Source organism: Cucurbita pepo, chromosome LG03, assembly GCF_002806865.2.
Source record: "Cucurbita pepo subsp. pepo cultivar mu-cu-16 chromosome LG03, ASM280686v2, whole genome shotgun sequence".
Taxonomy (NCBI): Eukaryota; Viridiplantae; Streptophyta; class Magnoliopsida; order Cucurbitales; family Cucurbitaceae; genus Cucurbita; species Cucurbita pepo.
Window position 1 is genome coordinate 11989927 of NC_036640.1, and position 26068 is coordinate 12015994.

At 36.3% G+C, this 26068-nt stretch overlaps 6 protein-coding genes across 6 annotated transcripts; 3 read left to right on the forward strand and 3 right to left on the reverse strand.

Annotated features, from left to right (window-relative positions):
* Nucleotides 1–101: 101 nt before the first annotated feature.
* LOC111791044 (protein PROTON GRADIENT REGULATION 5, chloroplastic-like) lies at nucleotides 102–1058 on the forward strand. Its single transcript, XM_023672226.1, has 2 exons — nucleotides 102–744; nucleotides 818–1058. The coding sequence occupies exons 1-2, from the start codon at nucleotides 466–468 to the stop codon at nucleotides 920–922; spliced, it is 384 nt and encodes a 127-aa protein (XP_023527994.1). The 5' UTR covers nucleotides 102–465; the 3' UTR covers nucleotides 923–1058.
* A 161-nt stretch (nucleotides 1059–1219) lies between these two features.
* Nucleotides 1220–4413, reverse strand: LOC111791043 (acid phosphatase 1-like). Its single transcript, XM_023672225.1, has 4 exons — nucleotides 4139–4413; nucleotides 2100–3739; nucleotides 1700–1909; nucleotides 1220–1596 (listed from the first exon to the last, which is right to left on the reverse strand). Exons 2-4 carry the CDS (start codon nucleotides 2486–2488, stop codon nucleotides 1419–1421), a joined length of 777 nt encoding a protein of 258 aa, XP_023527993.1. The 5' UTR covers nucleotides 2489–3739; nucleotides 4139–4413; the 3' UTR covers nucleotides 1220–1418.
* A 342-nt stretch (nucleotides 4414–4755) lies between these two features.
* Nucleotides 4756–8373, reverse strand: LOC111791336. Its single transcript, XM_023672626.1, has 3 exons — nucleotides 7767–8373; nucleotides 5370–7162; nucleotides 4756–5234 (listed from the first exon to the last, which is right to left on the reverse strand). Exons 2-3 carry the CDS (start codon nucleotides 7071–7073, stop codon nucleotides 5046–5048), a joined length of 1893 nt encoding a protein of 630 aa, XP_023528394.1. The 5' UTR covers nucleotides 7074–7162; nucleotides 7767–8373; the 3' UTR covers nucleotides 4756–5045.
* A 4723-nt stretch (nucleotides 8374–13096) lies between these two features.
* Nucleotides 13097–20636, forward strand: LOC111790519 (pre-mRNA-processing factor 19-like). Its single transcript, XM_023671437.1, has 18 exons — nucleotides 13097–13248; nucleotides 13343–13428; nucleotides 14408–14479; nucleotides 14769–14825; nucleotides 15578–15664; nucleotides 15982–16126; nucleotides 16208–16329; nucleotides 16484–16600; nucleotides 17251–17346; nucleotides 17437–17496; nucleotides 17956–18030; nucleotides 18256–18360; nucleotides 19118–19234; nucleotides 19317–19394; nucleotides 19469–19565; nucleotides 19718–19769; nucleotides 19903–19973; nucleotides 20151–20636. The coding sequence occupies exons 1-18, from the start codon at nucleotides 13236–13238 to the stop codon at nucleotides 20264–20266; spliced, it is 1566 nt and encodes a 521-aa protein (XP_023527205.1). The 5' UTR covers nucleotides 13097–13235; the 3' UTR covers nucleotides 20267–20636.
* A 94-nt stretch (nucleotides 20637–20730) lies between these two features.
* Nucleotides 20731–23530, reverse strand: LOC111790520 (TLD domain-containing protein 2-like). The gene is made up of 8 exons (XM_023671438.1): nucleotides 23102–23530; nucleotides 22309–22763; nucleotides 22152–22224; nucleotides 21952–22032; nucleotides 21793–21856; nucleotides 21288–21375; nucleotides 21109–21193; nucleotides 20731–20950 (listed from the first exon to the last, which is right to left on the reverse strand). Exons 1-8 carry the CDS (start codon nucleotides 23207–23209, stop codon nucleotides 20912–20914), a joined length of 993 nt encoding a protein of 330 aa, XP_023527206.1. The 5' UTR covers nucleotides 23210–23530; the 3' UTR covers nucleotides 20731–20911.
* Nucleotides 23531–24198: 668 nt separating this feature from the next.
* LOC111790521 (cysteine-rich repeat secretory protein 3-like) lies at nucleotides 24199–26067 on the forward strand. The gene is made up of 3 exons (XM_023671439.1): nucleotides 24199–25524; nucleotides 25625–25729; nucleotides 25827–26067. Exons 1-3 carry the CDS (start codon nucleotides 24726–24728, stop codon nucleotides 25832–25834), a joined length of 912 nt encoding a protein of 303 aa, XP_023527207.1. The 5' UTR covers nucleotides 24199–24725; the 3' UTR covers nucleotides 25835–26067.
* Nucleotide 26068: the final 1 nt, after the last annotated feature.

A 26068-nucleotide genomic window follows, 5' to 3' on the forward strand; every position in this document is an offset into this window, starting at 1 on the left:
CGCATACATACATACACATCCTCATACTAAAATGTGCCGTTTATGTAGAACTAGATGAACTAGATCTATCTCGATGATTCGATTTTAGATAACCTCGTAAAATAAGTAAAATAAGCTTTATCGAGTGGCTAGGAAGATGCCGCCTGTAATGAATATGGTTGATAAAAAGTAGACAGATGGAAGCAAGCAGGAAAAGGGGCCAATTGCAGTGTGGATTCTGATAATGTTCCAAACCAATAGGGACCATCAGTCATCTAAACCAAAATCCACGCCATCAGTTTGTGTGGCTCCAAAAATGACTCCTCACCTCTCTCCCTTTCAAAACTATCCATTTTCACAAAGCATACAAAACCCATCATATCATCATCCATGCTTCCATTACAAGTTCCAGCATGTTGGTAAAGACCCTTCAAGCCATCACTGAAGCCATCTAGAAGAACAGCTCTCTGATCTCCCACCCTTTTCATGGCAACTTCAGTTTCTGTAGCTGGGTTTCATAAGCCTCTTTACTCCACCTTCCATGGAGGATGGGGGACTTCAATTTGCGGCGACAACAGCACCGTGCTGATCAAGTCAGTCCCGGAAGCCGTTCGAGTCACAAAGCCCGTAAGATTCCTGCCAGTGATGAAGAATATTAATGAAGGGAAAGGACTATTTGCACCTGTTGTTGTTCTTGCCCGAAATATTATTGGAAAGAAGCGTTTCAATCAGTTGAGAGGCAAGGCCATTGCCCTGCACTCCCAGGTAATGAGCTACCCTCCTTCACTTGAATTCTCCTTAGTGAGAAAGCTGTGTTGAAGTTTCTCCTTTTGGACAGGTAATTACTGAGTTCTGCAAATCTATAGGAGCTGATGCAAAGCAAAGGCAGGGTTTGATTAGGTTAGCCAAGAAGAATGGAGAAAGATTAGGATTCCTTGCTTGATCTCATCAATCTGTTCCCTTGATCATCATATATAAATCATAGACTCTCAACTTTCTGCTGTCTTTTATACTACCATATTCTTCAATTTGGCAGCAGCAATATTTCAATCCTTGTATGAAACTTGATGATTGAAGATCTGAACAGTTCATCGACGATCAAATAACTGTAGAACTGCAAAAAAAAACATCCAAATCTTCACAGAAAAAGTTCTAACTGGTTTAAAAGCAAAGAACACCAAGACAAAATACGGTGGTTTCATGATTCATTTAGAATAAGGAATAAGAGAAAATAAGGAGATGATCACAAGGACTTCTTTCTGATTAAGAGATGATCAAAACAAGTTCCAAATACGAGATTACAGCTTTAACAGACAAGTAAATAGCAAGCTAAGCTTATTCATCACACATGTCACATCTCTCTCTCATCCTTCCCTCTGTCTGTGTAGATCAATCCTTCCCGACCAAAAGAAACGGTTTAAAAAGCCAAAAGCAAGTGCTTAATAGACATAATACATTGGATTTGGAAGCTTGAATGTTCTTCTTCCCCTTGGCTTTCCTTCAATGCTGCTATATTGATTTCCCACATTCCCCCAAATGTTGTACCCTCCATTCACCAATCGCCTTCTCACATCTGTCTTGTATTGCTCCACTTCCTTCTTCTCATCTTCAGGGCTCCTGCAAATCAAACATAGAAACAAGGGAACAAACTCATCACTCACTCGCAAAACGAGAGACAGGATTCTGATTTCTGGACTTGTGGATTGACTGACTGACTGACCTTAAGATGAGATTGGTCCATCCATGGTAGCCCACTTGAACAAGATTCTCAATGGTGGCAGATCTGAGATTTTCCCGTCTCGCGGATATCAAAATGATGTCCACTCCTCTCGCTTTCAGCATATTGAAAAGCCTCAATGAGTGATCCAAAAGTGGTGCTTTGGCCTTGCTCATCCACGCCTCCAAATCCGTCAGGTTCAATTTCTTCCCCCTACCCTCCCATAATCCCATTCAAAAAATAGCAATCAATCAGAATTCAGAACACGTTCTACAGACTTATAAACATTCTGCAGCAATCAAAACACAGAACACCAAGCAAAAGGAAACCAGAATCTGTAGACAATCAATTCAAAACACAAAACCAAGTAAAGGGTATGATCTAAAGGAAAAAAGAAAGTTACCCAAATTGATTTTTCTTGTAATAGGGGACAGTGGAGATGAGGGTATCATCGATGTCGAAGATCCAAGCATCAGTGCCATCACCTTTAAGGGCACAGCCCTTGGTAAGGTACACAATGCACTCCTCGATCGTCCTCTCGGAATCAACTTTGTATTGAGTGGAGGTAACGTATTTGCCAATGTAGCTAACGCATTCCTCAGGCACCACATGGAAGAATCGGATATTGTGAAGCTCGACGTTCAATCTCCAGCTTTCGCAGTAGTTTTTAAGGCTGATTTTGAGGCCATTTCTGGACCTCTGGCTCAGAATGTTCCAGTCTGAAGCCGATGCAGTTGCAGTGATGAAAAGGAAGAGGAAAACGGAGAGATGGGGTAGTAGAGATTTCGCCATTGTGTTATGGGTTGTGCAATGGAAGTGGAATTTGGAAGCGTTTAAGTAGGCACATTACAGGCAATGATCGGAAGGGACAGAGTCAATAGATTGGGCGAAATAAGATCACATGGGACCCTGAATCCAAGCTGTAGTGTGCCACCACAAACAGATTTGTCTATTTCCAATCAAATCATTCGAAAAGGTGGAAGAGCTTTATTCAACGCCAAGATAAATCTCTCTTTTTTCCTTTTCAATGTAAATAATACCATTTCGCCGTATAACCTTCGGTGTATACATCAAGTATTTGATTTAGTCTCCAAACTTTTCACTAAAAAGTACCAAGGAATAACAATAATACTCTGAGGGTGTCGGCTACAAATCACATGCAGGACAGGCCAGAGTGGCGGCATCCAATTCAACGGGCTTGCCATGAAATCTGGATTTCTTTGGAATTATACACCGAGTGATGAAGATTAAGAAACGTAATGACAAGCATTTCCAGCCTAAAGTCAGATCAATAAATCACACCAATCAGAACTTCTCCATCTCATGTCCATTGAAATACTTCTTCAAAATTTTGTTAAATTGTTGTATACTTGTTCAAATGGCCTTTTCCCAAAAATAAAGAACTGTTAAATTGTCCTTTAAAAAAATGCCATGGAGAAGTTGATAAAAACATCGAATCAATACATTCACTAATTATTAGTAACATCCCTTTCATCTCTAAGCTCTTGTCAAACCCAACGCACATCACAAATACAAATAAAATGTTGGTCAATGGTTTGAAAAATGGGATATTGGATAATATAATGCTTAGTCAATAGATGACGGATTTGTTCCAAGTCGATTCTGAAGAAAGAAGAAGAAAGAAAGGGAATATGGAGGCTATATGGGAGACTGATGTGTTCTGTAAGCTACAGAGAAGAGACCTCTACCACAACCTGCTTCAATCTCTAAATCTTCTAAAATCTACAGAACTTCAGGTTCACACAAGTAAATCTTCAATTCTTGCCTCCATAAGGTCCATATGTTCACAAGATGCCATTAATCTTTGTTTAAGTAGCTCCAAATTGCACCAATCCAAGTGTAATATGTTCCGAAGGTCCATAGTTACAACTGATTTAAAGTATTAAGCAGCCCCACAAATGTCAATCTCTTTCAGCCCAGAAATTCTTGGTTAACCAATTCGAAAGCCATCGACGTGGGAAGCACCTTAGATGTGAATACCACAACTTTACGATGAATAAATCATTTCGGTTTTAAGAACAGCTGTAAATCAAGAAGATAGGTAAGTCGTCGCAAAAATAAAAATAGAATTAGGATTTTGAAGTTCCACCACCATTTGACCCAAATTTTCGCAGAAATTAATTAGTAGATAAATAAAGAATTCCATAAAATATTTGACCCTATAAAGGAAAATCGTAATCTTGAGAAACTGGAGGAATTCGAACAATACTATCATGTAGAGACCAAATGGAGCAGATGTGAGCTAAAAATGGTACACACATCTGCAACGATGGACTCCGTCAATTTTCCAGACTCGTAACTGTATCAAACCATTAAAGTTAGAGATGACACATGACTAAGTCTGGGAGCACCAAATTTCTCGCGAAAACGATTGTCAATCAAATCAACTTCAAACCGGCTAAGCCTCCATCCATTACATACCCAACAATCTGCAACATTCCAGGTAAAAAATGTCCCAGCCTTGACAGAGACGATAAACGAAGTTATCGTCTGGGAATGGGATAAGATTAGCGTACAATCTAGCTGGGTATGGGAGGTGCAGAGAAACAAAATACAGAAGATTCTCGACACCACATCACCAGCGATTTCGCAATTAGGGCAAAACTAACAGAGATTGAGAGAGACGAAACCGAACGAAGGCGAAAGGAAAAAGAAGAGATATTAGGGTTTTACCCAATAGAAAGTCTCGTGATGTCGACAAGCGCTAGGGTTTTTCCCCATATTTATAGACAATTATAGAGGGATGACAACTTGGGCTTTAAAGCCCAAAATCCATTGAGCCCAATTGATCCATCAGGCCCAATCACCATTAATGGTATTAATGCTAATAACTTATTAGAGAAAATAATTAAGGACATAATTCAATAATTCACCATTAAAATTGAGATTAAATCTAATGCTGAAATTACGAATTTACCATTATCTTCTTATTTAAATTTTCAGTTAAATTCTAAAAATAAAAACTTAATTTATGTAATTTCTAAGAAATAAAAAAATAATAATAATAATAAATAGTATTGAAAAAAAGTCAACAAAAATTGAAGTGATTATTGGAACCAAATATTATTTTATTATGAAACAAATAGGCTTTACAAAACTATAATATGAATGAGAAAACACAAAAAGTCCTCAACAAATGCCGTTGGGGACACGGAACTGAAAGTCAACTTCAGAATCAAGAAGTCAAACGACATTAACCTAATTCCTGTTCTTTCAAACATGTCCCCACAGCTGAAATGGAGAACAGCCTTATCCAGTTTCCAGTGTGAAGCAACAGAGCTAGTTTAGTTATAACTTCTAATTTTCATGTCTAAAACCTTAAACTTCCCTACTGCTTTATGCTAACTACTTTTAACTCCTGTACATTTCTGGGTTTGAGACCGGGACTTCGCGAATGGACGATCGCCACTGCAATCGAGAAACATTGCAGAGACGATAGTTTCGATTGAAAATGAACAAAGTACAAGCCGTCGCGGATGTTCACCATCCTCAATGTTGGAGGACCATTCTCACAACCCTGAAACACGACAATTGCTACGTTACGAGAATGATTCAGAATTCGGAGTCGTGCAAAAAGAAGTAAACTAATAAAGTTAGAGCAGCTTTCGTGCTCGAATTAGCAGCAAGACACAAAGGGGGAGTGTATGTATACCTTAGCATGTATGTTAAATGCCCTGCATTCTTGCACGTCTGCTTGGCGAGAAGTATTATCGTTGACGGATTGGCCTTCAAGTACCGTTAGAGGGCATCCGATGTCCCAACCACCACAATCACAGAGTCCATTCGATCTCCATCGTTCCATGAGAGTGGAAGGACCACCGTTCCTTGTTCTAGGCCCGCCATGGAGACCAGCAGGAATAAGAACATTCATGCTCGTCGAACATTTTGCGCTGTTTCGCATACAACAGTCAGCCTGTATTGTTTGTTTGGCCTCGACCCGTTGGAGGAACTTTAAACCCCAACCTCCAACTCGGCTGCCACGATCTTCCGGAAGATGGTCTCTCACGACAACAGCAGCCAATTCAAGATTCGGAGGAAGGCTACGAGCACAAATTAAGTCATCGGAGCTGTTGCGTTTATTCGAGTATGGTTCCCAAGGACAAGAATCCTTCAAGACACTAGATCTATTCTGTTTAGATGAGTTACTTGTCCTAAATACTTCAGCCACCTTTCTTGGAAACACCTTATTCTTTTTAAAAATGGTGTTTGAAGCATTCGTCTCTACGTCAGAATTTTCGATACCACCAAACAACACGAATTCAGTATCCACAACTCTTGAATTATTCGGACAGACACTATAAGAAGACGACACCGTCATCTTGCCAACAATACGGGGTCTGGTATTCCTAACCTCGTGATCCTTTAGACCACTCTTTGTCGAACGAAACAAATAAACATAGTCCAATGCGTTATTATCAGCTGACACGACCTTCGACGAGTCGGCCACATAGACCTCCTTCTCATCATCTACAGAGAAAACGAAGTGAGGGCTTCCTTCCTTCCATGTGAACTGAAGCATACCTTGGCAAAGCGGTGTGGACGCTGAACCCGAAGAAGACTGATCAGAACATAAAGAATTCCTGCTCGGTGTGGAGAAAAACCTCTCGTTTGCTGTATCAGATCCATCTCGATGGCTTCCCTTCGTCGGTTCTGCATTTTCTAGCTTCTTCAATGAAGATATATCCACACCATTGGGAGAGTCTATAAATTTGCTGCCTGCGAAGCCTTCGACATCATTCACGTCCATTCTTACGAAACTCGAAGTTTCCTCTTTGATACCGAGTTGATGCAATAAAGGACTCTTCAATATGTTGATCATGCTCTTACTTCCCATAATTGAACCAACAAACCACAGTTTACTCGAGCTTATGACCGTGTTGCCATCCTCCCCAGTTGAAGGGCACGCGATAACGAACCTTTCCAAACCATCCATCCCTCTCATCCGTAATTTACTCGTACTCAAGCTTTCAGTCAAAGCAGCACCAGTCTTCACAGAGCTTGAGTTTATAGAATCGTTACAACGTACAGGCTTCGATGCACTAATCTGAATCAAATCCAAGCATCGTCGAAGATATTTCTCATCTATCGTCACCATATACTTCGGAACCTTATAGTCTAACTCTATATTACAGTTAAAACCCGAATCACGAGCATAGTTTTTACTGATTCGGTATTGCTTAGACTTCAAATACAATGCATGAGGCAGCATTACCTTCTGATTCAATCCTCTTGATATTGAGTACTTCGACAGATCCAAATCACCATTTTCTAACAACTCCTCGTCGTTGTTTCTGTCACGGAAAGAACCGATTTCTCTTTGCCGATCTTTCCGAGCATCGGTAGATGTTTGTTCCATATCCTATTTGAGTAAATTAAGGATCATAAATGGCTGAAAAACTGCTCACTGATCTCTCTCTCTGTTCAAATCACATATTTCTTCAACACCTATACACAAAGATTGGAAGTATACTCATAAGATCATAAGATCAAGAACACAATCTGAATGCGAAGAACATTAGATATCAATTCCTAAAAACAGCAACAACTCCAAGGAGGTGGAACTTTCATCCTCCCTCTCGTCCTCCATAATCAATCATTTCAAGCTTTTTGAAGCTGAAACAAACCTGCCCTGAATCTCCTAAATCAGAAACTTACTCAAATACACGAAGAATCAAGCGAGAAATCGCCATCAAGCTTAAGAACAGCTTCCGATTGATACCAGAAGGTGGGAGAAAGTGAAGGAAAACAAGGAAGAAGGAAAAATAGCTACAACCCCAGAAAGGAAATCAGGGGTATAAAGGCTAAACATGATTAAGAGTGATAAACCCACAATCCAAAACACAAAACACAAAGTTTATACAGAAAGTAAGCTCAATAAACAAGTACAAAACAAAGAAAAGAATAGTAGTTTAATAATAAGAACAAGAAGAACAGTGACAATAATAATAAACAGGGGAAAGAGCAGCTTTTACTATCTTGCCTCAAGAAATGGATCCAAGGAGGAGCAAAATATGAGTCGAGTCAAAGAAGCAGAGACAAGGAGACAGACCCACAAGAGAGGAATCGCCTTAATCGCCTCTGAAATCCTCTAAGCCTCGGAGTTTGAGCATATATTCGGTGAAGGAGAGAAAGAAAAAGAGGGCAGTAGAAAGGTGAATTGGTTAGTGGGTGGGGAGAATAAATTAGTGTCAAAAAAACAGAACAAAGCCAAGGTCGCACATGGAAAAGCAGGATAAGCTTTATGACCCAAACACTAAAACGGGCAACGATGATAATGCGTGGCTGCTGCGAACTGCAAAAACGAGAAATGGCAGCAGGAAGATCAATGAACAGAAACTGCGGTGCTTAAAGGTCCCACCGCCATGGCTAAAACGCGGAGAAATCTTTCATTTTCAGAGGCGACCCAGTTGATTCATCAGCTTGGAGAGGGATTGTAAAGAAAAAAAATGGGGGTTTGTGAGCTGGTGCGCATACAAACCCCACTGTGTGTGTCACATGGAGCCCACAACGCGCATTGTTCTTTGGAACAGGGGATTTGGGACGAACAGTTTCCTTTCGAGGGTGGAAAGTGGGGAATTGGGGTTTACGATTCTCTAATTCATCTTCTTTCCCTGCTCCGAATCTTTCTTCCGTCTAGTTTTTTTCCCCCAAATTGTTTTCTAAGAACATGAATCAAAATAAATTGTGGATTAAATTAAAGTTCAAATTTATAATTAATAATTAATAATTTTTTTTATTTTTTTTCAAATGATCCATTAAATATAAATTTACTAGACTAACCACACATCAATATAAGCAATTTCATAAATGTTTTTTTTTTTTGTGAAATCCTCTCCCGGAGGGTGGAACCAAACATTCCCTATAATAATGTGGAAACCTCTCTCTAACAAACACGCTTTAAAACCGTGAGATTAACAGTGATACGTAATGGGTCAAAGTGGACAATATGTGTTAGTTGTGGGTTTATACTATTGCAAATGGTATTAGAACTAGATATCAGGCGGTGTGTCAACAAAGATACTCGCTCCTAAAGGAAGTGAATTGTAATATCCCACATCAATTGGAGAGAGGAACTCACTGGCTCTTAAAGGGGATGGATTGTGATATCCTACGTCAGTTAAAGAGAAAAACAAAACATTTATTACAAAGGTACGAAAATGGTTAAAGTAGACAATATCGGCTACTGTAAGACTGACAACGATACATAACGAGTTATAGCGTACACAGAATGAGTTAAATAAATTGAATTTATAGTAAGTTTTAATTAGTTTGGTCCAATTATAAATATATTAAAATAATCAAATAGTAATTAATTAGTTTTAATATACAAAATAATGTTTTTTTTTTTTTTTTTGTTCGTCCTTAGTTTGAAAATTTGATTAAAAAAAGTTTTTATGCATGTGAAGGAGAGAGAAAATAGAGTTATTTTGTTTTAACTTTAAATATTTTCATTTTTTTTTCAAAGATATTATTAGAATACTTGAAAATATATTTTCTATTATTATAAATAACGTACGTGATATTATTACAACTATATAAAATATTAAAATCATAAATAATTTAATATAAAATGATAACTTATTCAAGAAAAATCAATATTCCTTTGGATTTTAATTTTAATTTCATTTTTATATATTTTAAAGTTTCATTTTAACTTATTATGATTTAGTCAACCTTCATAAACTATACTCTTATCTTATTAAATAGATGACATTTTTTTTATAAATAATTATGAATTAAAAAGTTGGTCTCTTATTAAATAATTATGAATTTCACGTCGAATTTATAATTTGATTTTAAAATATTATATTTTATATCTCAATTTGCAAATTTGTCATTTAAAAATCGAATTACTTATTTATTATTATAGCTGGTTTCAATTATTCTGCGCTGAACTGTAAAAGGCAAAATATTAAAATAATTTCTCACCGAACATTCTTCGATTTTTTTATTTTATAAATAATTTAATATTTTTATTAACTATTATTATATTTTTTAAAAATAGAGGTAGTTTGGGCTTAGTTAAGTCACAGTCTGTCAGTTTAGCCTTAAGGTACGGAGACTTTTCATTGGACAAATTAACAAATAAAAATATATCTTAATTTTATTACGTCACAAATATTAATGCATTTTTTTCTTAATTATTTGATATTTTCAAAATTAATTAAAAAAAAAATGCAATATTTGCCATTTAAGGCTCATATAAATTATAATCGAGTAATTGTTATTAATTTCTTCTCTTTCATTATCACTCCCTTTATTTAAACAAAGTCATAATAATAACATAATTGAGAATCTTTTTATTCTTTACTATGTCATTCTAAAATTATTCCTCATTTAATATTTAGATAGAAATTAGAATTTTTGTCGCTTTTCCATGTTTGAATTAATTAAATTCAAATAAATAAATAGAATATTAATTAATTAGTTAAACAATGGTATTTAATTACATGACGATAATTAGACAATTTATTTTTAAAATATCTAAATTATTGTTTTAAAATATATAAACGACTCGTGGTCACGTGATTGCTTTATGAATTAAATGCGTTTGAACTTTTTAATTAAATTACTACTCAATTGATTTGTAGACTTTGAATAATAATAATAATGAAAAAAATGATGTGCGTTAAAAAGTTTTCAATAAAATCTCCTTCTTTATCTGTGGTTTCATTATTAAAATTGTTAGATATCAAAATCACAATGTGAAAATACACAACTCTCCTTTCGTTTATTTTATTCAGTAAATTAGGCCACGTGGATTTTCATGTAATTAAAATAATAATAATAATTTGCCACGTAAGATAATTGGTATTACTTAGGTCATAAATAAAGAGTAAAAAGATTAATTGGTAGATGACGTGGATTTAAATGTCACACATGCATCTATTAAAATTCGTTGAATGCTTGCATTGTGCTTACTTGTAGTAAACGCCTACTCAACTTTTTTTTTTTAATTTTTTTAATTTTTTTTTTTATTCACTTAGATCTACATGTAAGTTATCACCGACATGCCGTTCCCAATCAATCTCTATAATCGTTTCTCTTCCATGTTGGACTAGCAACAATTTGATGTTATCGTCATCGTCTCACCATTCATTATCCTCTTTTAGCTAACATTAATTCTTCACCGTCGATATAGTTATGTTAGTTACTCATAGCTTCTAGGAGTAAAGACTATCCCTACGAACGAACACGAGTCATTTTAGTTTGATTTGTCTTCTTCACTCACATATATCGTAGGAAAATTCACCGGAGGTCACTCAATATAAGATTGCTCAAAAAATTGCCCCACCACCAAACCACCCTCCATTGAAAAAAAAAATGGACTGAAATGATATAATTGATTAGAGAGAGAAACGAGTGTCAGTGAAGACGCTAGACATCGAAGGGGTAGATTGTAAGATCCCACATAAATTGGAGAGAGAAACGAGTGCTGAGTGTCACGGTCATGTTCGTCCAAACCCTTTATGTATTTTCATATTCTAGTATTTTACTTTTGTATTTCTAGGAAGTATGACGTTTCAGAAATATCATGTATAGGTCTGTCAGACATGAAATGCCTCAGAATGTACTATAGGGGGATACGACTAGTTGTCAACTTCTCCCTACCCAAGGTTATATCATGTGAGCCGTTGTTATTTATCTCTTGCTTGCTTATATAACGTCTCTTTCAAAAATCTCTCTTTCGAAAATCTCTCTCTGCCTTCGTTTTCTAAAACTTTCTCTTAAAATCGAGGCTAGAGGCTCGAGCATACGTCGTTTGGCCGTAGGCGACGCAAGAACGAATTGGCTTATCTTACTTGTCGTTGGAAAGTGAGTGCCGCACAATCGCAAATCCGCTGCCATCAAAAGTGCGATTGTGACACCGAGGACGTCGACTCGTTTGAGAAGGGAACTAAGCATTCTTTATGAATGTGTGAAAACTTTTTTATAAAAGACGCGTTTAAAAACCGACAATATCTAGTAGCGGTAGGTTCGAGGTATTACAATGATAATATTAAAATAATAATTAAAAACGCCACTAGCCGTTGAAAGACAAAAGGGCAAATTTTTGTTGTTTTGCACCACATTACCTAACTTCTTCACATGCATCCTATTTTCAAACCATTTTGGCCATCTACCTACTCCTTTTTCTATTTTACTCCACATTATTCAACCTTCTTTTGTCTTCTTAAGCTTATTTACTTGGGCCCGTGTACTTGGGATAAGACCGTTTGTTTCTCGTTTTGGCTAGTAGTCGTGATCTGGTGTTATACTCGATTGTGAAAAAATCGTCTTAGATTAGGTTTGATTTGTTCGTGATTTTGAAGAAACGTGTTTTGTTGTTTTTTAACGACTATGATTGAACTACATTATTATTAAAAAGTTATAATTTTTCTATATAATTAAAAGAAATAAATAAATAGGTAAAAATGAGAATATGAAATTATTAAATAAACATATCAATATTAAAATTACATATACTCAATTTAATATTTTAAATATTCACGGATCTTCAATTTAAATAAATTAAATTATTTTTTTTTTAAACTTGGAACATTCGTTTATTAATTAATTTATATATTATATAGTTTTATTCATTGACTATATTATACGTTCATTTTCAATAATTTAATATGTAAGACGTGTGAAGAGTTGTGACGTTTATTTATTAGAAGAATCGACATCATTAATGAAGTATAAAATGCATCATGATTTTATATTAAACTTGATAGATGCAGCTATCTAAAAAACATAGGTCTAGTAGAATAGGGTCAATGTTCATAAATGATAAAGGATGAGTGATGCTGACCTTTTGAAGACGATTTCGTACGTGACTGATGAAGATAAAGCATAAGCATTAACAGTTCATAAAAGTATCCTACATCGATAGAGACGTGATTGCAAGTTGGAATTAAAGGTGAAAGTAGACTTGACTAAATTCCACGACTTGTCGAAAGGAAACAAAATATGACTATTTAGACTGTGATCGAGATTTTATATATATTTTACTCAAAAAATCACATAACTACGAGAAGGGTTGGTTCAAAAAATAATCACGCACGTTCTTAGCAACAAGATTTCTAGAAGAGACGGACAGAAGTCCCTTTGTCAAAATTTAGTATAGCTCTACGTTCTTAGTTCCGGTTTGCTATCTATTCCGAAAAATAAAAAAAATTAAACTATATTTAATATAAATGTGAATAATTAATTTAGTAATATGAAAACTTAAATATATATTATAAAAAAAATAAATCGACAAAATCTGAGTAGACTCAGTCACCAATTGGGCTGCTTATGGGCTGCGCATAATAGAAGCCCAATGGGCCAGGCAGAAGGGAGTCCGGCCCATATAAGCCAAGCTTTGAAAATCCCTAGTATCAGCTAACAGGCGCTCTTTTTTACCCCCGATCTCTCTCTCCCGCTCATCTTCCTCTCGCGCTGCTGGTTGCTGACTGGCTAGCAGTGCTGTCCGCTGTCTTTGAAAATCCTGCTCCGCCACTACTGCACTCATAAGCCCTAGCTCTCCGATAAAATGAACTGCTCCAGTAAGTTCTCCTGTCTCTAATTCCTGGTAATTCCTCCTGCTGTTCTTTCGTTTTGTGTTGATTTCTGTTACTGGTATCTTGTGCTGCTCTACAGTTTCCGGTGAGATTCCGGAAGAGCCAGTTGTCTCCAAGAATTCTGGACTACTCTTCGAGAAGCGTTTAATCGAGAGGCACATTTCTGTATGCTTGCTTTTTTCTTTTCCCTCCCACTTGACTCTTTTCTCCATGCCTTTTTAGGGTTTTTGCTTCACTCTGCGTAATGGAAATCTGGTTTTCGGTCTTTATTTGGCTCATGGAGTTATATTTTCGGGAATCATGGGGTTCAAGGGTGCTTTATCCATTTTTTTTCCTTACTTTTGAAAAGATTTTTATATTTTAATCGAGGTGTTTTCTCGCAGCTGAGAATTCTGAAACTTAGAGTCATTTCAGTTTGTTTTTCCCAAGTCGGATTTTTTTATCCGCACCTTCAATGATTTTTTTAAAATCTTATAATGTCAGACGACCAAAAATTTAGTCTCAGAAAGGAAAGCGTACTTCCATATCTTTTTGTAGTACGTTTCTTACCTGACTTTTCAAATTTTCTATAAGGAAGTTAAACAGGACTTTTCCAATTTTTCATAGGTTATTGTTTTGTTAGGTACATTTTCAAAATTGAAGCCATGTTTTGAGAACTTAAAAATGTAGTTTATAGAAACTGGTTAGTTACTGTTTTTAGAATTTGGGTGAAAATTCAAATGTTTACCAAGAGAAAACTAGAAACATTGTGGAAATTGTGAGAAAATAAGTACAATTTCGAAAAACAAAAAACCGAATGATTATCAAATGGGGCCTTAGTTTTTGCGCTTTACATGTAACAGGGGAAAAAATAGGGGTAGCGATTTTACACGTCGTACTCTGACCATGTAAAATAAATCCTTCTCTGCCTGGTATTATCTTCAGATTTGGTCAAATAATTTTATTTCATACAGTATAAATGATTTTTAGTGCTTTTCTTTGCTCCACTCTAATACTACCTTGAGTTTCATGGGATTTAGTCGAAGGGATTTGATTTAAAATTTTGCAACTTTTTCTTGCTTTTGTTTGTATATGTTTAGAATTATTTTTCAACAAACTAAATATTGCGTTTGATTAGTGTAAATTGTTTGTATTGCATCTCCAGGACTATGGGAAATGCCCTGTTACTGGTGAACCGCTTTCCATCGATGACATGGTTCCAATTAAAACTGGAAAGGTATGGAAATATCTCTGATTCTGTTTAGTTAAATTCTAAATTCTTTGGGCCTTCTTCATTTCTCTGTAAAACACGCGTGTGCAATGTTACATGTTAGTATAGATTTGGAGAAAGTGTCTGAATTAGAACGTCAAGTGGTCTGTTATGTACCTAGCTCTATTTCATGAAGTTGAAAAATGCTGGGATTAAAGGCTAGAGACATCCTAGTACATTTCCATCTGAATATTTTCTTCTTTTTCTTTTTTTCCCCCTTCTTTAACTTCCCTCTTGTTCATTAATTTTTGTGCAGATAGTCAAGCCCAGGCAAGCTGCTAGCATCCCTGGAATGCTTGGAATGTTCCAGAATGTATGGAATTATGCTCTGTAATCTATTTTATCGCTGTAGTTGTACTTTTGATCAATAGCTTTGACGCTCTTGTGCTCCTGGAAGATTCAATTTTCTTCATTAATGTGCTTCGTTGGATGTTTTGTTTAGCTTCAATTGTATTATCATGTATATAGCAGTACATTATTATGTGATTTATTTTTTAGTAAGTTATGCTTTCCCAATTTATCGGGTAAGCATGGAGTTCTATATAATGAGAAGTATATGATTGTTTATAATGTTTATTTTCAAGTTTTTTATCTTTATCAGACTACCATATTATATCCTTAGTTACCGTGTCCCTTTTTAAGGGTAAGAATCAATTTCAGTATGCAATTGCAAAAAAGAAAAAAAGGGGACTAAGCCCCTACCCAAGGGGTTGTTATTAAACCTCTCTAATCACCGTCCAAGGGAGTCACTGGTACTTAATCACCATCCTTCAAGCTTAAGTGTCAGACCATTGTTGGGTGTTCATGTTGACATTTTGGTCGCTAAGCTATTTACATGTATTGTATGAAGTGTTTAATTTGTATCCTTTTATGAAAACTATGTTGAAATTTAAGCTATCTTATGTTTTAAGTTCGAGGATGTGCTTCATCATTGTTGTTCCTATCAGATATATGGGTCTAACACAAAATGGATTTTACTTATTTCTTTTCTTAAATCATGCTATTTACATATATTGTGTTTTTTTTTTAATCAACGCTGAAAAATATAATTTTCTCTAAGGATAGGAATGGGATGTTTTAGTGCTGTCCAATTTTGCGTTAGAGCAACAGCTGCATACAGCTAGACAGGAGCTTAGTCACGCCTTGTATCAGGTATATCTTTTTTATTTTATTTTTATTAATTCCCAATTTCTAAGGGTGTAAAGCACAAATTTTCAGTTTTTTTTTTTTTAATCTTTGCTCCATGGTCCATCCATGACCATATCGTATATTTTTGTTGCACGATTTTGCTAATTGAATTTTTTGGGGCTATTGTATATCTTTGTACTTTATGGTTGACTTCTGTAATCCAACAATGTTTTGCAAGCCATATATTGAATGTATTTATGTTTTGCTATGTAGTGAAGTCATGGTGAGGTGACGAGTTTCATAAGTCTAACTATTGATTTAATATATATTTTTTCTTCCAGCATGATGCTGCATGTCGTGTGATTGCAAGACTTAAAAAGGAACGCGATGAGGCTAGGTCATTACTTGCTCAGGCCGAGAGGCAGATGCCGTTGTCATCAACTCCAGTTTCATCTAATGCTGCTGTCAGTGTTAATGGGAAAAGAGGTTTGTCCATTCAATCATCCATGAACATGGATTTTCATCAATATTCTGGCTCTGATTTGAGTTCTTTTTATATTTTTCCAGTTAATGAGGATGAAGAATTGGGTCCTGATGGCAAGAAGATACGTCGAGGAATATCTGCCACTGTTATCTCTGAGCTCACAGATTGTAATGCTGCTCTATCACAACAAAGGAAGAAGCGGCAGGTATTTTGATGATAATAAAAATTATTTAAATCTTATTATTTCCTATTAAATAAAAGGGTTATCGTTGAATGGATGATGTGAATGTTTTATGATATCAGGGACAGGGTTTCCTGATAAATGTGTATTAACTCGTTGATTGATTCTTTTATCTCAGATACCTCCTACGTTGGTTCCTGTTGAGGCTCTAGAAAGTTACACCCAGATTTCTAGCCATCCACTTCATAAAACAAGCAAACCAGGCATTATATCTCTTGACATCCATCATGAGAAGGTATCATTTTAAAGTGCATCAACCTATATTACTCTAATAAATATGCTCGTATAAGTATTATGTGGCCTTCATTAAAACAATTCTTTGAAATCATACTTGCGTGTGTGATTAACCATTTTATTCAATTTGACCAATGGGCTCTTTTCGGAATAAAGAATGAGGTGGTTTTGTATTAAACATATGTTTCACGGTTCATTCCTTAAGCCATAAAATGATAGTAGTTCAAATATTTAGAAGGATTCATCCATGTTTTCCCCTTCTTTTTGATGAAAAATGCAACTATTTAATTTTAAGTGGAATAAGTAATGTAGTTTTAAGCTTAGCGATCATGTCCAAATGCCTTGGAAATAAACCAAAGCATTAATAACTTATAAGGTGAGTTTATTTCTATTATTCATGTCATTAATCCAACGTTGTATTATGAACTAAAGCATGAATACTAGTAAGCTATTTTATAGAGTTCTGCATAATACTTCAGCCTCGTCTTATAAATCTTCTACAATACATTGTTTATCTTGATGTGATATTGACTATATGTCGACATGATGGTGAATTGCAGGTCGACTTTCTTTCTAAATGAATATTTCTGTTGCTAATAATAGTGCACAAATTTACTTCTCAGTCGAGGAATTTTCTTTTCCTGGTTTTAGGATGTCATTGCGACTGGAGGGCTGGACACAAATGCTGTTATTTTTGACAGATCATCTGGGGAGATTTTATCTACACTAAGTGGCCATTCAAAGAAGGTTTCTTTGCTGGATTGTAGCATTCAAGTGCTGGAGCTATGTAATATTAATATTCTTTGCTAATTGGAATGTTGAACACTGTTTGTCTAGGTAACAAGTGTCAAATTTGTGGCCCGAGATGATTTATTCTTGACTGGTTCAGCTGACAAGGTTAGTTTTTCTTGTTATGGTTATGATGAAAATATTTCCTATTTTGAATGTATACTTAAAACTTTGTATTTGTGACTTCTGAGGCTTCCATGTAACTTCTGAAGATCATATTTCTTCTTTGGCTGAGCGTGTAGTCAATGGCTAACCAAATGAAATTAATTACTGAAATAGAAATGAACTGCTCTTGTCCTTTAATTCCCAGAACCGAAGTACTAAGTGCTAGGTTTATTAATTTAAACATATAAATGAATTGCTTCTCCTTTGGTTTATAAATTTTTGGTTCTGAGTTTAGGCTTTAGGTTTCATTTACCTTGGCTTCATGAACGTAGTTATTTCAACTAAAACAGGAATGATCATACCATAACATTTGAATTGTTTTGATATTTTTCCAATCTAAACTCAACTATTTTTCTGACTGCATTTGAGAATAGTATTAAACGCCTTCTCCTAATTGTTCAGACTGTTCGTGTGTGGCAACAATCTGATGATGGGAACTACAATTGTAGGCACATTTTAAAGGATCATACAGCTGAGGTAAGCTGATTTAATTCAATGACCATTATTGATTATCATTGCTGGTTATAGCTGAAAGCTAGGTTAAACAACTCAGCTAAGTTGTATTGTCTCAATTGCTAAGAATCTGATAACAATCTATAGAACCAAAGAATTATATAATAGGAGCAAGTCAGTTCTGATTTTGTGACTCAATTTCATGCGTTAACGTACGGTAAAGGAGTGTCAACTTTCAAAATCTTACAGGTCCAAGCGGTTACCGTCCATGCTACCAATAACTTCTTTGTCACTGCCTCCCTTGATAACACATGGTGTTTTTATGAGCTTGCTTCAGGATTATGCCTGACCCAGGTTAGTAAGATGCTCAATTTTTCATTAGTGTATATTTGTTTACTCTGAGATAGACGGTCTTGAATGCGTTGTGATATACTTTTAGTTGACTGCATGTTTTATGTTCCACAGTGTTATGTATACACTCCAGGTGCTAGGCGGCCTTTTACGTTTTGTTTTCCAAAGATTGATGACTAAGGGTTGATATATTTCCAAATATATGATACAACTGTCAATTGGTTATGATAGGTCAAGGTTTTTGGATTTGATATCACATGAACAATTCCTCAATATTGAAGAGTGGTTAGTAGGTCATAGGGTCAAAGTACATTTTCCTCAGACTTGATGCTCCACATTTAACCCTCTCTAAACAGCGATTACTCGAAGAAAAATATTGTTATCGAATTGATTAAACTACTGAGGTTGAGAAGTGCTGCGCTGCTGCCCCACACATTGTGAATAAGTTTGTGTTTGCCTTTCACCAACTTAACAAGTTTGAATAGTTGTAGGGTCCGGAAGTAGTCTCATTTCATTGGAAAATGCAAGGAGCCTTGTGTCTTGGAAGTATTGAAAAAAATACATGAAATGAACTTTCCCATGTTAAGCACATGCTAGTTTCTTTTCTTGGAAAATGCAAGGAGCCTAGTGTTTTGCAGTTACGTGATGATGTAAAATTTTGGTGTAGTTAAAAAAGTTCGCCCATTTAGATTTTTGTGACCTGTTTGGTAGCTCGGCTGGAATTGATATATAGAAGTTTTATCAATCTTATCCTCTGCAGGTTACAGAGGCTTCAGAAACGGAGGGCTACACATCTGCAGCCTTTCATCCTGATGGTCTCATCCTTGGAACAGGCACGTCAGAGGCTCTTGTTAAAATTTGGGATGTAAAAAGTCAGGTGTGAGATTCTCTAGCCTCGCATGATATATCCCCATATCCCTAAATTTGTTCACTAATTTCTTTAATGCTTTTGCTTACAGAAAAATGTGGCCAGATTTGATGGACACGTTGGGCCAGTAACTGCAATATCTTTTTCTGAAAACGGCTACTTCCTAGCGGTATGTGTTAATTGGATGCAGTTAAAGGTTTAACTTAGACATGATTGAAACTAATATAAATCTAAACTGCACAGACTGCAGCTCATGATGGAGTAAAGCTGTGGGATCTTCGAAAATTGAAGAACTTTCGTACATTTTCACCTTATGATTCAGAAACTCCAACAAACTCTGGTACGTTTCTTTCTGTAGGTGCTGGTTGATGTAACATTTTACAACTTTCTATAGTATATGTTCTGTCAGTTCTACAAATAGGAAGATAGTGTTTTACGTTTAGTCATGTCTTGTTTGTGGGAATAACTGAACATCTGTTTCTGGTTCTGCAGTGGAATTTGATCATAGTGGATCTTACCTTGCGATTGCTGGCTCAGATTTAAGGTAAGCGTTTGGTCCTTGAAATCGTTTCTAACCTTCCGTCTAATAGAAATCAGTATTCAATTTATTCATCACTTATTTTCAGTTCTTAGTAGTTTCTACAAAGTCTAACAACGAGGGTTGCTTGAACTCGCAGGGTTTACCAAGTTGCTAGTGTGAAATCTGAATGGAATTGTATCAAAACTATTCCAGATTTGTCTGGCACAGGTACCGTATCCTTCTCTCACATGTGCGCACATGTATATATTTTATAAAGATAGCACATTCATAAAATGGGTTAGATACTTTACTAACTGCACAGAGAAAGCATTTACGATTCATGCGGATTATTGTGAGTAGTCCAAAAATTCTGTTGATGAGAATTCCGGTTCTACTCGATTTCAGGTAAAGCAACTTGTCTCAAATTTGGTCCAGATGCAAAATACTTGGCAGTTGGGTCCATGGATCGAAATCTTCGAATTTTCGGTGTGCCTGGGGAAGATGGCTCGATGGAAGCATAAGTTACATCCAGATTTGAAAACTCTGAAAAAGATGAACGCTAGCTTCCCATTATATTTGCACGATTACAGGTATGATTCATGGTATTAAAAACGGAGTCTGAAGCAGAGGCATCTTTAAAAGGATCTCCAGCAAAGTTGAGAGTTATACATCCACAGATCAACAAGTTGAGCGCATTATTCTCACCAAATTTTTTGTGTTGTTTGAACTAATCAGGTTTGATTCTGATTTCTATGCAATTAGAGTAAAAAGATTATGTAGCCTGTCTCAACTGCATGTAGCTGTATAACTGTTAATATACGATGACATTTCTCATTCACCGTTTAGTTGTATTTTGATAGTGGAAAAACTTTAATAGATTCATCTTTCTTATTCACCTTATTATTATTAATTGATTATGATCATAAGATGTTATAAATATGTCCTTAGAATAATGACTCCCTTCCAATCCTACACTGAAATTGTATGTAGGAACTGCCAGAGTAAGACATTAATTTTCCAGAACCAATGTGCTTCTTACAAAGTAAAAAACTACAGACATTTGAAATTAAAATATGGAAGAAAAAAAAAGAATATTGGAGAAGGAAAAATACTGTTTATAGCCAATAACTCAAACATTACACAAACTGCAAACCATCCCATCCTTGTCATGAAAGATATTGCGAAGCATGAGCAAAACCCCATAGCTGCATTAACCCAAATTACACAAACATAAGCAAAAGATGGAATGCAGGCATAGACACATTATCACCAAAAAACAACTTACGAAACGGGTTTACATCGTAAATGCAAGGTTATAAAAGTATGAACAGTAGATAAAATTCTTTCCAGGATTGGAATTTACCTCAACATTCTTCAACTCAAACTCCTGGCTGTGCGCTAAGCACGAGTTACCAAACGTCTCACATGGTCCACTGGTTCCATTCAACCTTTTTTTAAAAAACAAACAGAAGATTTGGCCATTGATGGAAGTAGTACATTGCAGTTGACAAAGGAGTAGTAGATTAGGAAAGAAATACTAACAGATCTTCTTCCAGACGTAATGCGAAGTTACTGCCACCACCAAGTGCTAGTAAATCATCCATACACATGTAGAAATAGCGGTTCGCTCCTATTCATATTTCCAAATCAGTCAAGAAAAAATTGAAGAGGAAAGGAGTTCCTTCATTCCTTCACTCTTTTCTATCAATGCAAGAGATTGCTTTGTTTCCCAGATCAGTTACATGGGAGTTAATCTTGTTGGTATTACATCCAAATATACAACTTCTTTGGGCATATATAATACAAGTCACAGGCAACCTTCACATCGGTTTCATTAGAAGGATATGCCTACGCTATCACTATTCTTTCGTTCTTGCAAAATTAGTCGTGATTAATACGAAACTTCGACTTTCGAAAATGATCAAATTCACTAGAAACTATAGGGGCTTAACAAACTGACAGTCAAGCATATTGGTGGCGAAGGATACACAACCAAAGAGTATGAAAGTAAAAGAGATTGCAACTAAGAAGGAAAAAAACAACTTACCAGTTGGTCTGAAGAGCTGTGGTTCACCATACATGGTGGTAAAGACGAAAGTTTGATTTGTTCCCTAACACAATACAGTCATGTTTTAAACACCAAAACAAAAGAAAATGAGGCACGGAGTGGAAATTAGCATCCTCAGAGGGCGAGAATTCAACTAACTTGATATTTTCTCTTAGCAGTAGGCTTCAATGGAGAATCTAGAAGACCACCAAACACGGCACCTTGTCGATCGCCAACAACCTACAGAGCGAGCACAGGGAACACAACTCCATTATAGAACAAACATGAAGTTCTGCACTGATCTAGCTTTTTGATAAGATTAAAATCTGGGACATGGAGGAGTCATATAATCAACATACCAGCAAACAAGGACCAGAAAGTTCACTACTCTTGCGGATGAGCGTTCGGAGAGATATGCCATGTCTCAATGTACTGCCCTTCATTAGAAAGAAACTCAAGTTAAGGTCATAATGCATCCCTACCATCTCCTATAGAGCAACATTTCCAATAAGTTACCTATATAGCAAGATCCATTGGCGCCCTTTCACAATGTTAGGAAGACATTGTACCAGGAAACCATAGGTGTCAATGGACATTAGAACAGAATCAACCGAAGAATTTTGCACAGACTTCTCCGGACTAGGTCGGCGAGCTACGTCTTCAAATACTTCAGAACTATTAGTACTCCTTCCGGAGAAAGAGTCATCAAAATCTTCCTCATTGTCTCGACTGCATTCCTTATTTTCTACCTCAAAAATTGAGGTTCCCTTAGTTCCACAAGCTGTGCTATACTCGTCGTCCAAAGGTTCTAGAGGATCAAAATTGACAGGATCATATGGCACAGGGCGAGGCTGTTGTGGCCTGTAATGGTTCTGGGGTTGGCCTGATTTGGGTCCTTCAAAGCCTGCGAATGGGATAATATAGGAAAAGTAGGAAGACAAAGCCTTTCCTCCTTTAGAGAATGACCTGACCTACACATCGCAACAAACAGCATTGTAAAAACCAACTTAGAATACAGAGAAAGGAGAATGGAATCCAACCCCACATTGCCATACAACCAAGTTAAATCGAATGCCAAAAGTTTCCCATAGACCCAAAACTCCAACCCTTGACATGTCAATCTCAATCAGTACCAACGCAAGAACAAAACAGAACTATCAAAACAAAATTGGGCAAAACACATTGGCACCCAAATCTGGAAAAACCCCATCAACATTAAGATAACAAACAGATCGGCAATGGCGGCAAGTTCATGAAGCTAAAAGTACATCAGCGAAGTAGATTACAACAGAGGAAATGAGAATATTACGGGAGAAGGATCGTCGTCAAGTGAAGTTAAGGAATGAGAAGCGGAATCTGGGGAATCGGCTAAAAGACGGGAAAGGCTCTCCGTAACTTTCTCTTTGAAGGCGAACATGGGTGAGAGTGATGAAAGAAGAGAGAGAGAAAGAGAGAGATTAGTGTTCCGTCGAGGGATCTGCTACCTTTAGCTTCAATTTTCGAATCCACTTTGGGAACAGAGATCGGAAGAGAAGAAGCAGAGGTGTCGGCGGAGAGAAATTGGAAAGAACGGCGGTAGAGTGAGAAATGTGAAGGTAAATATAAAAAAATTAAATTAAATAAAATAAGAAAAAGAAACTGAGTGTGAACAGAAAAGCGATTTTTTCCTTTTTTTTAAAACAGAAAAAGATAAAGGGAAAAAAAACTAAGTTAGCTAAAATTTAGAAGCAGTCCAATTCAACCATAATTACGTGTTGCCCCTTCTTTGGTTCTTTCACAACTAGACCATTATCCCTACCTAAAGACTCCTCCGACATCAATGTACTCCGGTAAAACCTCTATTTGAGGGATCCCTTGTATTTAAGAACACATAGAGGACTCCTTTCCTTAGGAGTTGGAAGAACACCTAAAGTGGCCGACCTTTCTTTTTCGGGCTTGTGTAGATTCGACCATGAAAGTCCAGAAATGCTAGCAAGGTAGGATTTTGGTTACAAGGAACAAACGTTCCAAGAGACTATTCGAAACGGAGAAAATCATCAAACAAATCAATCTAGGAGATATCTAGTGTATTCTCTGCAAACCTCACAATTTGTCGATGTTGGATTCTTTGGTGGGCAGGCTTAAAGAAGTCACCATGTCCCCCTCGTAAAGAGGATTTATGCTGCCTCGAGACCTGGCAAACAGTAAAAATCACAAAAATTGATATGTATTTTTTTTAAGTCAAGCAGTAAAAATTATAACCGAACATTCTCTTAATTAATCACCGTAACTAATTTTTCTTCCTTCAATAAAGCTTTTAATGATTTCAGGAGTGAAAGCATGATGTTTAAATTCTTTTGCATAAAAAAAAAAGTTACCAAATTTGAGAGATTCACCTATTTTTTTTTTTGGACCCATTCATAATTTATTAGGCTTCTTCTAAGAGTTCTAACATTTAAGACTCTTGAAAAGAAAGTAAGTTTGAGAGTCAAAACTTAACGTTACACACTTCATCAAAGCAGATTCCTTCTATGTTCATAGCCTCTTTCTGGCCCATCTCCTCTAAGCATTCAATGTTATAAAGTTAGTTAGTTTCAATAATTTGTTATTATTTGTTCATACATAGCAACAATATTTGAAGTGGAATTTTAGTAAAAAGAAAAAAAGAAATCACTATTTGAATAAAATATCAGTATTTTTCAGTGCCAAATGTGAATTGTACTCTTTTTTGGAGTGAAGAAAAAGATGCGTTCTCTGCACATCTAGAGAGGCAAATCCAGCCAAACCAGGAAGAGGGAAAAACAAGAGCCCTTCCGCCATTTTTGAGGTATAATCCAAGCTTGAACACGATTTCCCAGCCTCGATTCTCTGTTTAGAACAACACCCATTTGGCCATTTCCTCCATTTCCCTCGAATTCCAAAGGGTTTTTACAGTTCCATGATTTGATTCTTCAATGGCGATGAAAATGGGGTTTTCTTCTTTCAGCCCTTTTTCTGTTCTTGTTCTTCTTCTCTCTATGGTGTTGTTCTTCATTTTTACACTAATCCCACCTGCACAATCTGGCTCTGATTACACCTCTTTGGTCTACAAGGGTTGTGCTAAGCAAGCTCTCTCAGATCCAAATGGGGTTTACACCCAAGCGCTTGCAGCCCTTTTTGGCTCCTTGGTTTCACAATCCACCAAAGCCAGATTCTACAAAACCAGCTCTGGAAGTGGCCAAGCCACCATCAATGGCCTCTTCCAATGCAGAGGCGACCTCACCAATGGCGACTGCTACAATTGTGTGAGCAAAATCCCACAAATCGTTGAGTCTCTCTGTGGCAAAACCATAGCCGCCAGAGTTCAACTCTATGGCTGTTATTTGCTTTATGAGGTTTCTGGGTTTTCCCAAATTTCAGGGCTCGAAATGCTGTTCAAAACTTGTGGGTCTACCAATGTTGCTGGAAGTGGGTTTGAAGAGCGGCGGGACACCGCCCTCTCTGTTTTGGAGAATGGTGTGGTGAGTGGCCATGGATTCTACACTACAAATTACCAATCTGTTTATGTTTTGGGTCAATGTGAAGGCGATTTGGGGGATTCAGATTGTGGTGAATGTGTTAAAAACGCTGTCCAAAGAGCTCAAGTTGAATGTGGGAGCTCAATTTCAGGCCAGCTTTATCTCCATAGATGCTTTATAAGTTACAGTTACTACCCAAATGGTGTACCCGCAAGATCATCACCATTATCTTCATCTTCTTCTTCCTCCTCATCAGGTAAAGCACCAAAGCCTTGTAGATTCCACTTTTACAGTAAGAACACACAAATCAAAGCTGAGATTCTGAGTTTATCTAATATTTGAAAGTGAAACAACAGGAAATATAGGGAGAACAGTGGCTATCATTCTTGGATCAACAGCAGGAGTGGCATTTGTGATCATTTGCTTGCTTTTTGCAAGAGGATTAATGAAGAAACATGATGGTAAGTAGAGAAACAAACACTTTTCAGATTGTTTTTTTAAATTTCCTGTTTGAATTGCTCTGAGTTTTGAGATTTGGAATGATCTTTTTGTGTGCAGATTATTGAAAGAAGCAGAGGAGGATTGGATCTTCAAAGATGCAAAAACTATTCTTTTTTCTTATGAACAGAATGTCTTTTTCTGAAAAGGAGATGTCATTTTTTGATGGTCAATAGGGTTTTTATTTATATTGAGAAGGGAATGAATGAATGAATGAATGATGTATCAAATTGAAATAATTTTTACACAAGTGAAGAACAAGAATGTTGGTAATCCATTCATAACTTGTCTGTTTTCTCACT

Excerpts from the sequence above, each read along its gene's own strand:
- LOC111791043 (XM_023672225.1), bottom strand. The coding sequence starts at position 2,488 with ATGGCGAAATCTCTACTACCCCATCTCTCCGTTTTCCTCTTCCTTTTC. Across the intron at positions 1,910-2,099 it reads TACAAGAAAAATCAATTTGG|GGGGAAGAAATTGAACCTGA; the intron begins GTAACTTTCTTT and ends ATGGGAGGGTAG. Across the intron at positions 1,597-1,699 it reads TGGACCAATCTCATCTTAAG|GAGCCCTGAAGATGAGAAGA; the intron begins GTCAGTCAGTCA and ends TTTGATTTGCAG.
- LOC111790519 (XM_023671437.1), top strand. Across the intron at positions 16,601-17,250 it reads TTGACATCCATCATGAGAAG|GATGTCATTGCGACTGGAGG; the intron begins GTATCATTTTAA and ends TCCTGGTTTTAG. Across the intron at positions 17,347-17,436 it reads TAAGTGGCCATTCAAAGAAG|GTAACAAGTGTCAAATTTGT; the intron begins GTTTCTTTGCTG and ends CTGTTTGTCTAG.
- LOC111791336 (XM_023672626.1), bottom strand. The coding sequence starts at position 7,073 with ATGGAACAAACATCTACCGATGCTCGGAAAGATCGGCAAAGAGAAATC. Across the intron at positions 5,235-5,369 it reads CATTTAACATACATGCTAAG|GGTTGTGAGAATGGTCCTCC; the intron begins GTATACATACAC and ends GTCGTGTTTCAG.
- LOC111790520 (XM_023671438.1), bottom strand. The coding sequence starts at position 23,209 with ATGTTCGCCTTCAAAGAGAAAGTTACGGAGAGCCTTTCCCGTCTTTTA. Across the intron at positions 21,376-21,792 it reads ACAGCTCTTCAGACCAACTG|GAGCGAACCGCTATTTCTAC; the intron begins GTAAGTTGTTTT and ends AAATATGAATAG. Across the intron at positions 20,951-21,108 it reads TTGAGTTGAAGAATGTTGAG|CTATGGGGTTTTGCTCATGC; the intron begins GTAAATTCCAAT and ends GGGTTAATGCAG.
- LOC111791044 (XM_023672226.1), top strand. The coding sequence starts at position 466 with ATGGCAACTTCAGTTTCTGTAGCTGGGTTTCATAAGCCTCTTTACTCC. Across the intron at positions 745-817 it reads CCATTGCCCTGCACTCCCAG|GTAATTACTGAGTTCTGCAA; the intron begins GTAATGAGCTAC and ends CCTTTTGGACAG.
- LOC111790521 (XM_023671439.1), top strand. The coding sequence starts at position 24,726 with ATGGCGATGAAAATGGGGTTTTCTTCTTTCAGCCCTTTTTCTGTTCTT. Across the intron at positions 25,525-25,624 it reads TTCTTCTTCCTCCTCATCAG|GAAATATAGGGAGAACAGTG; the intron begins GTAAAGCACCAA and ends GTGAAACAACAG.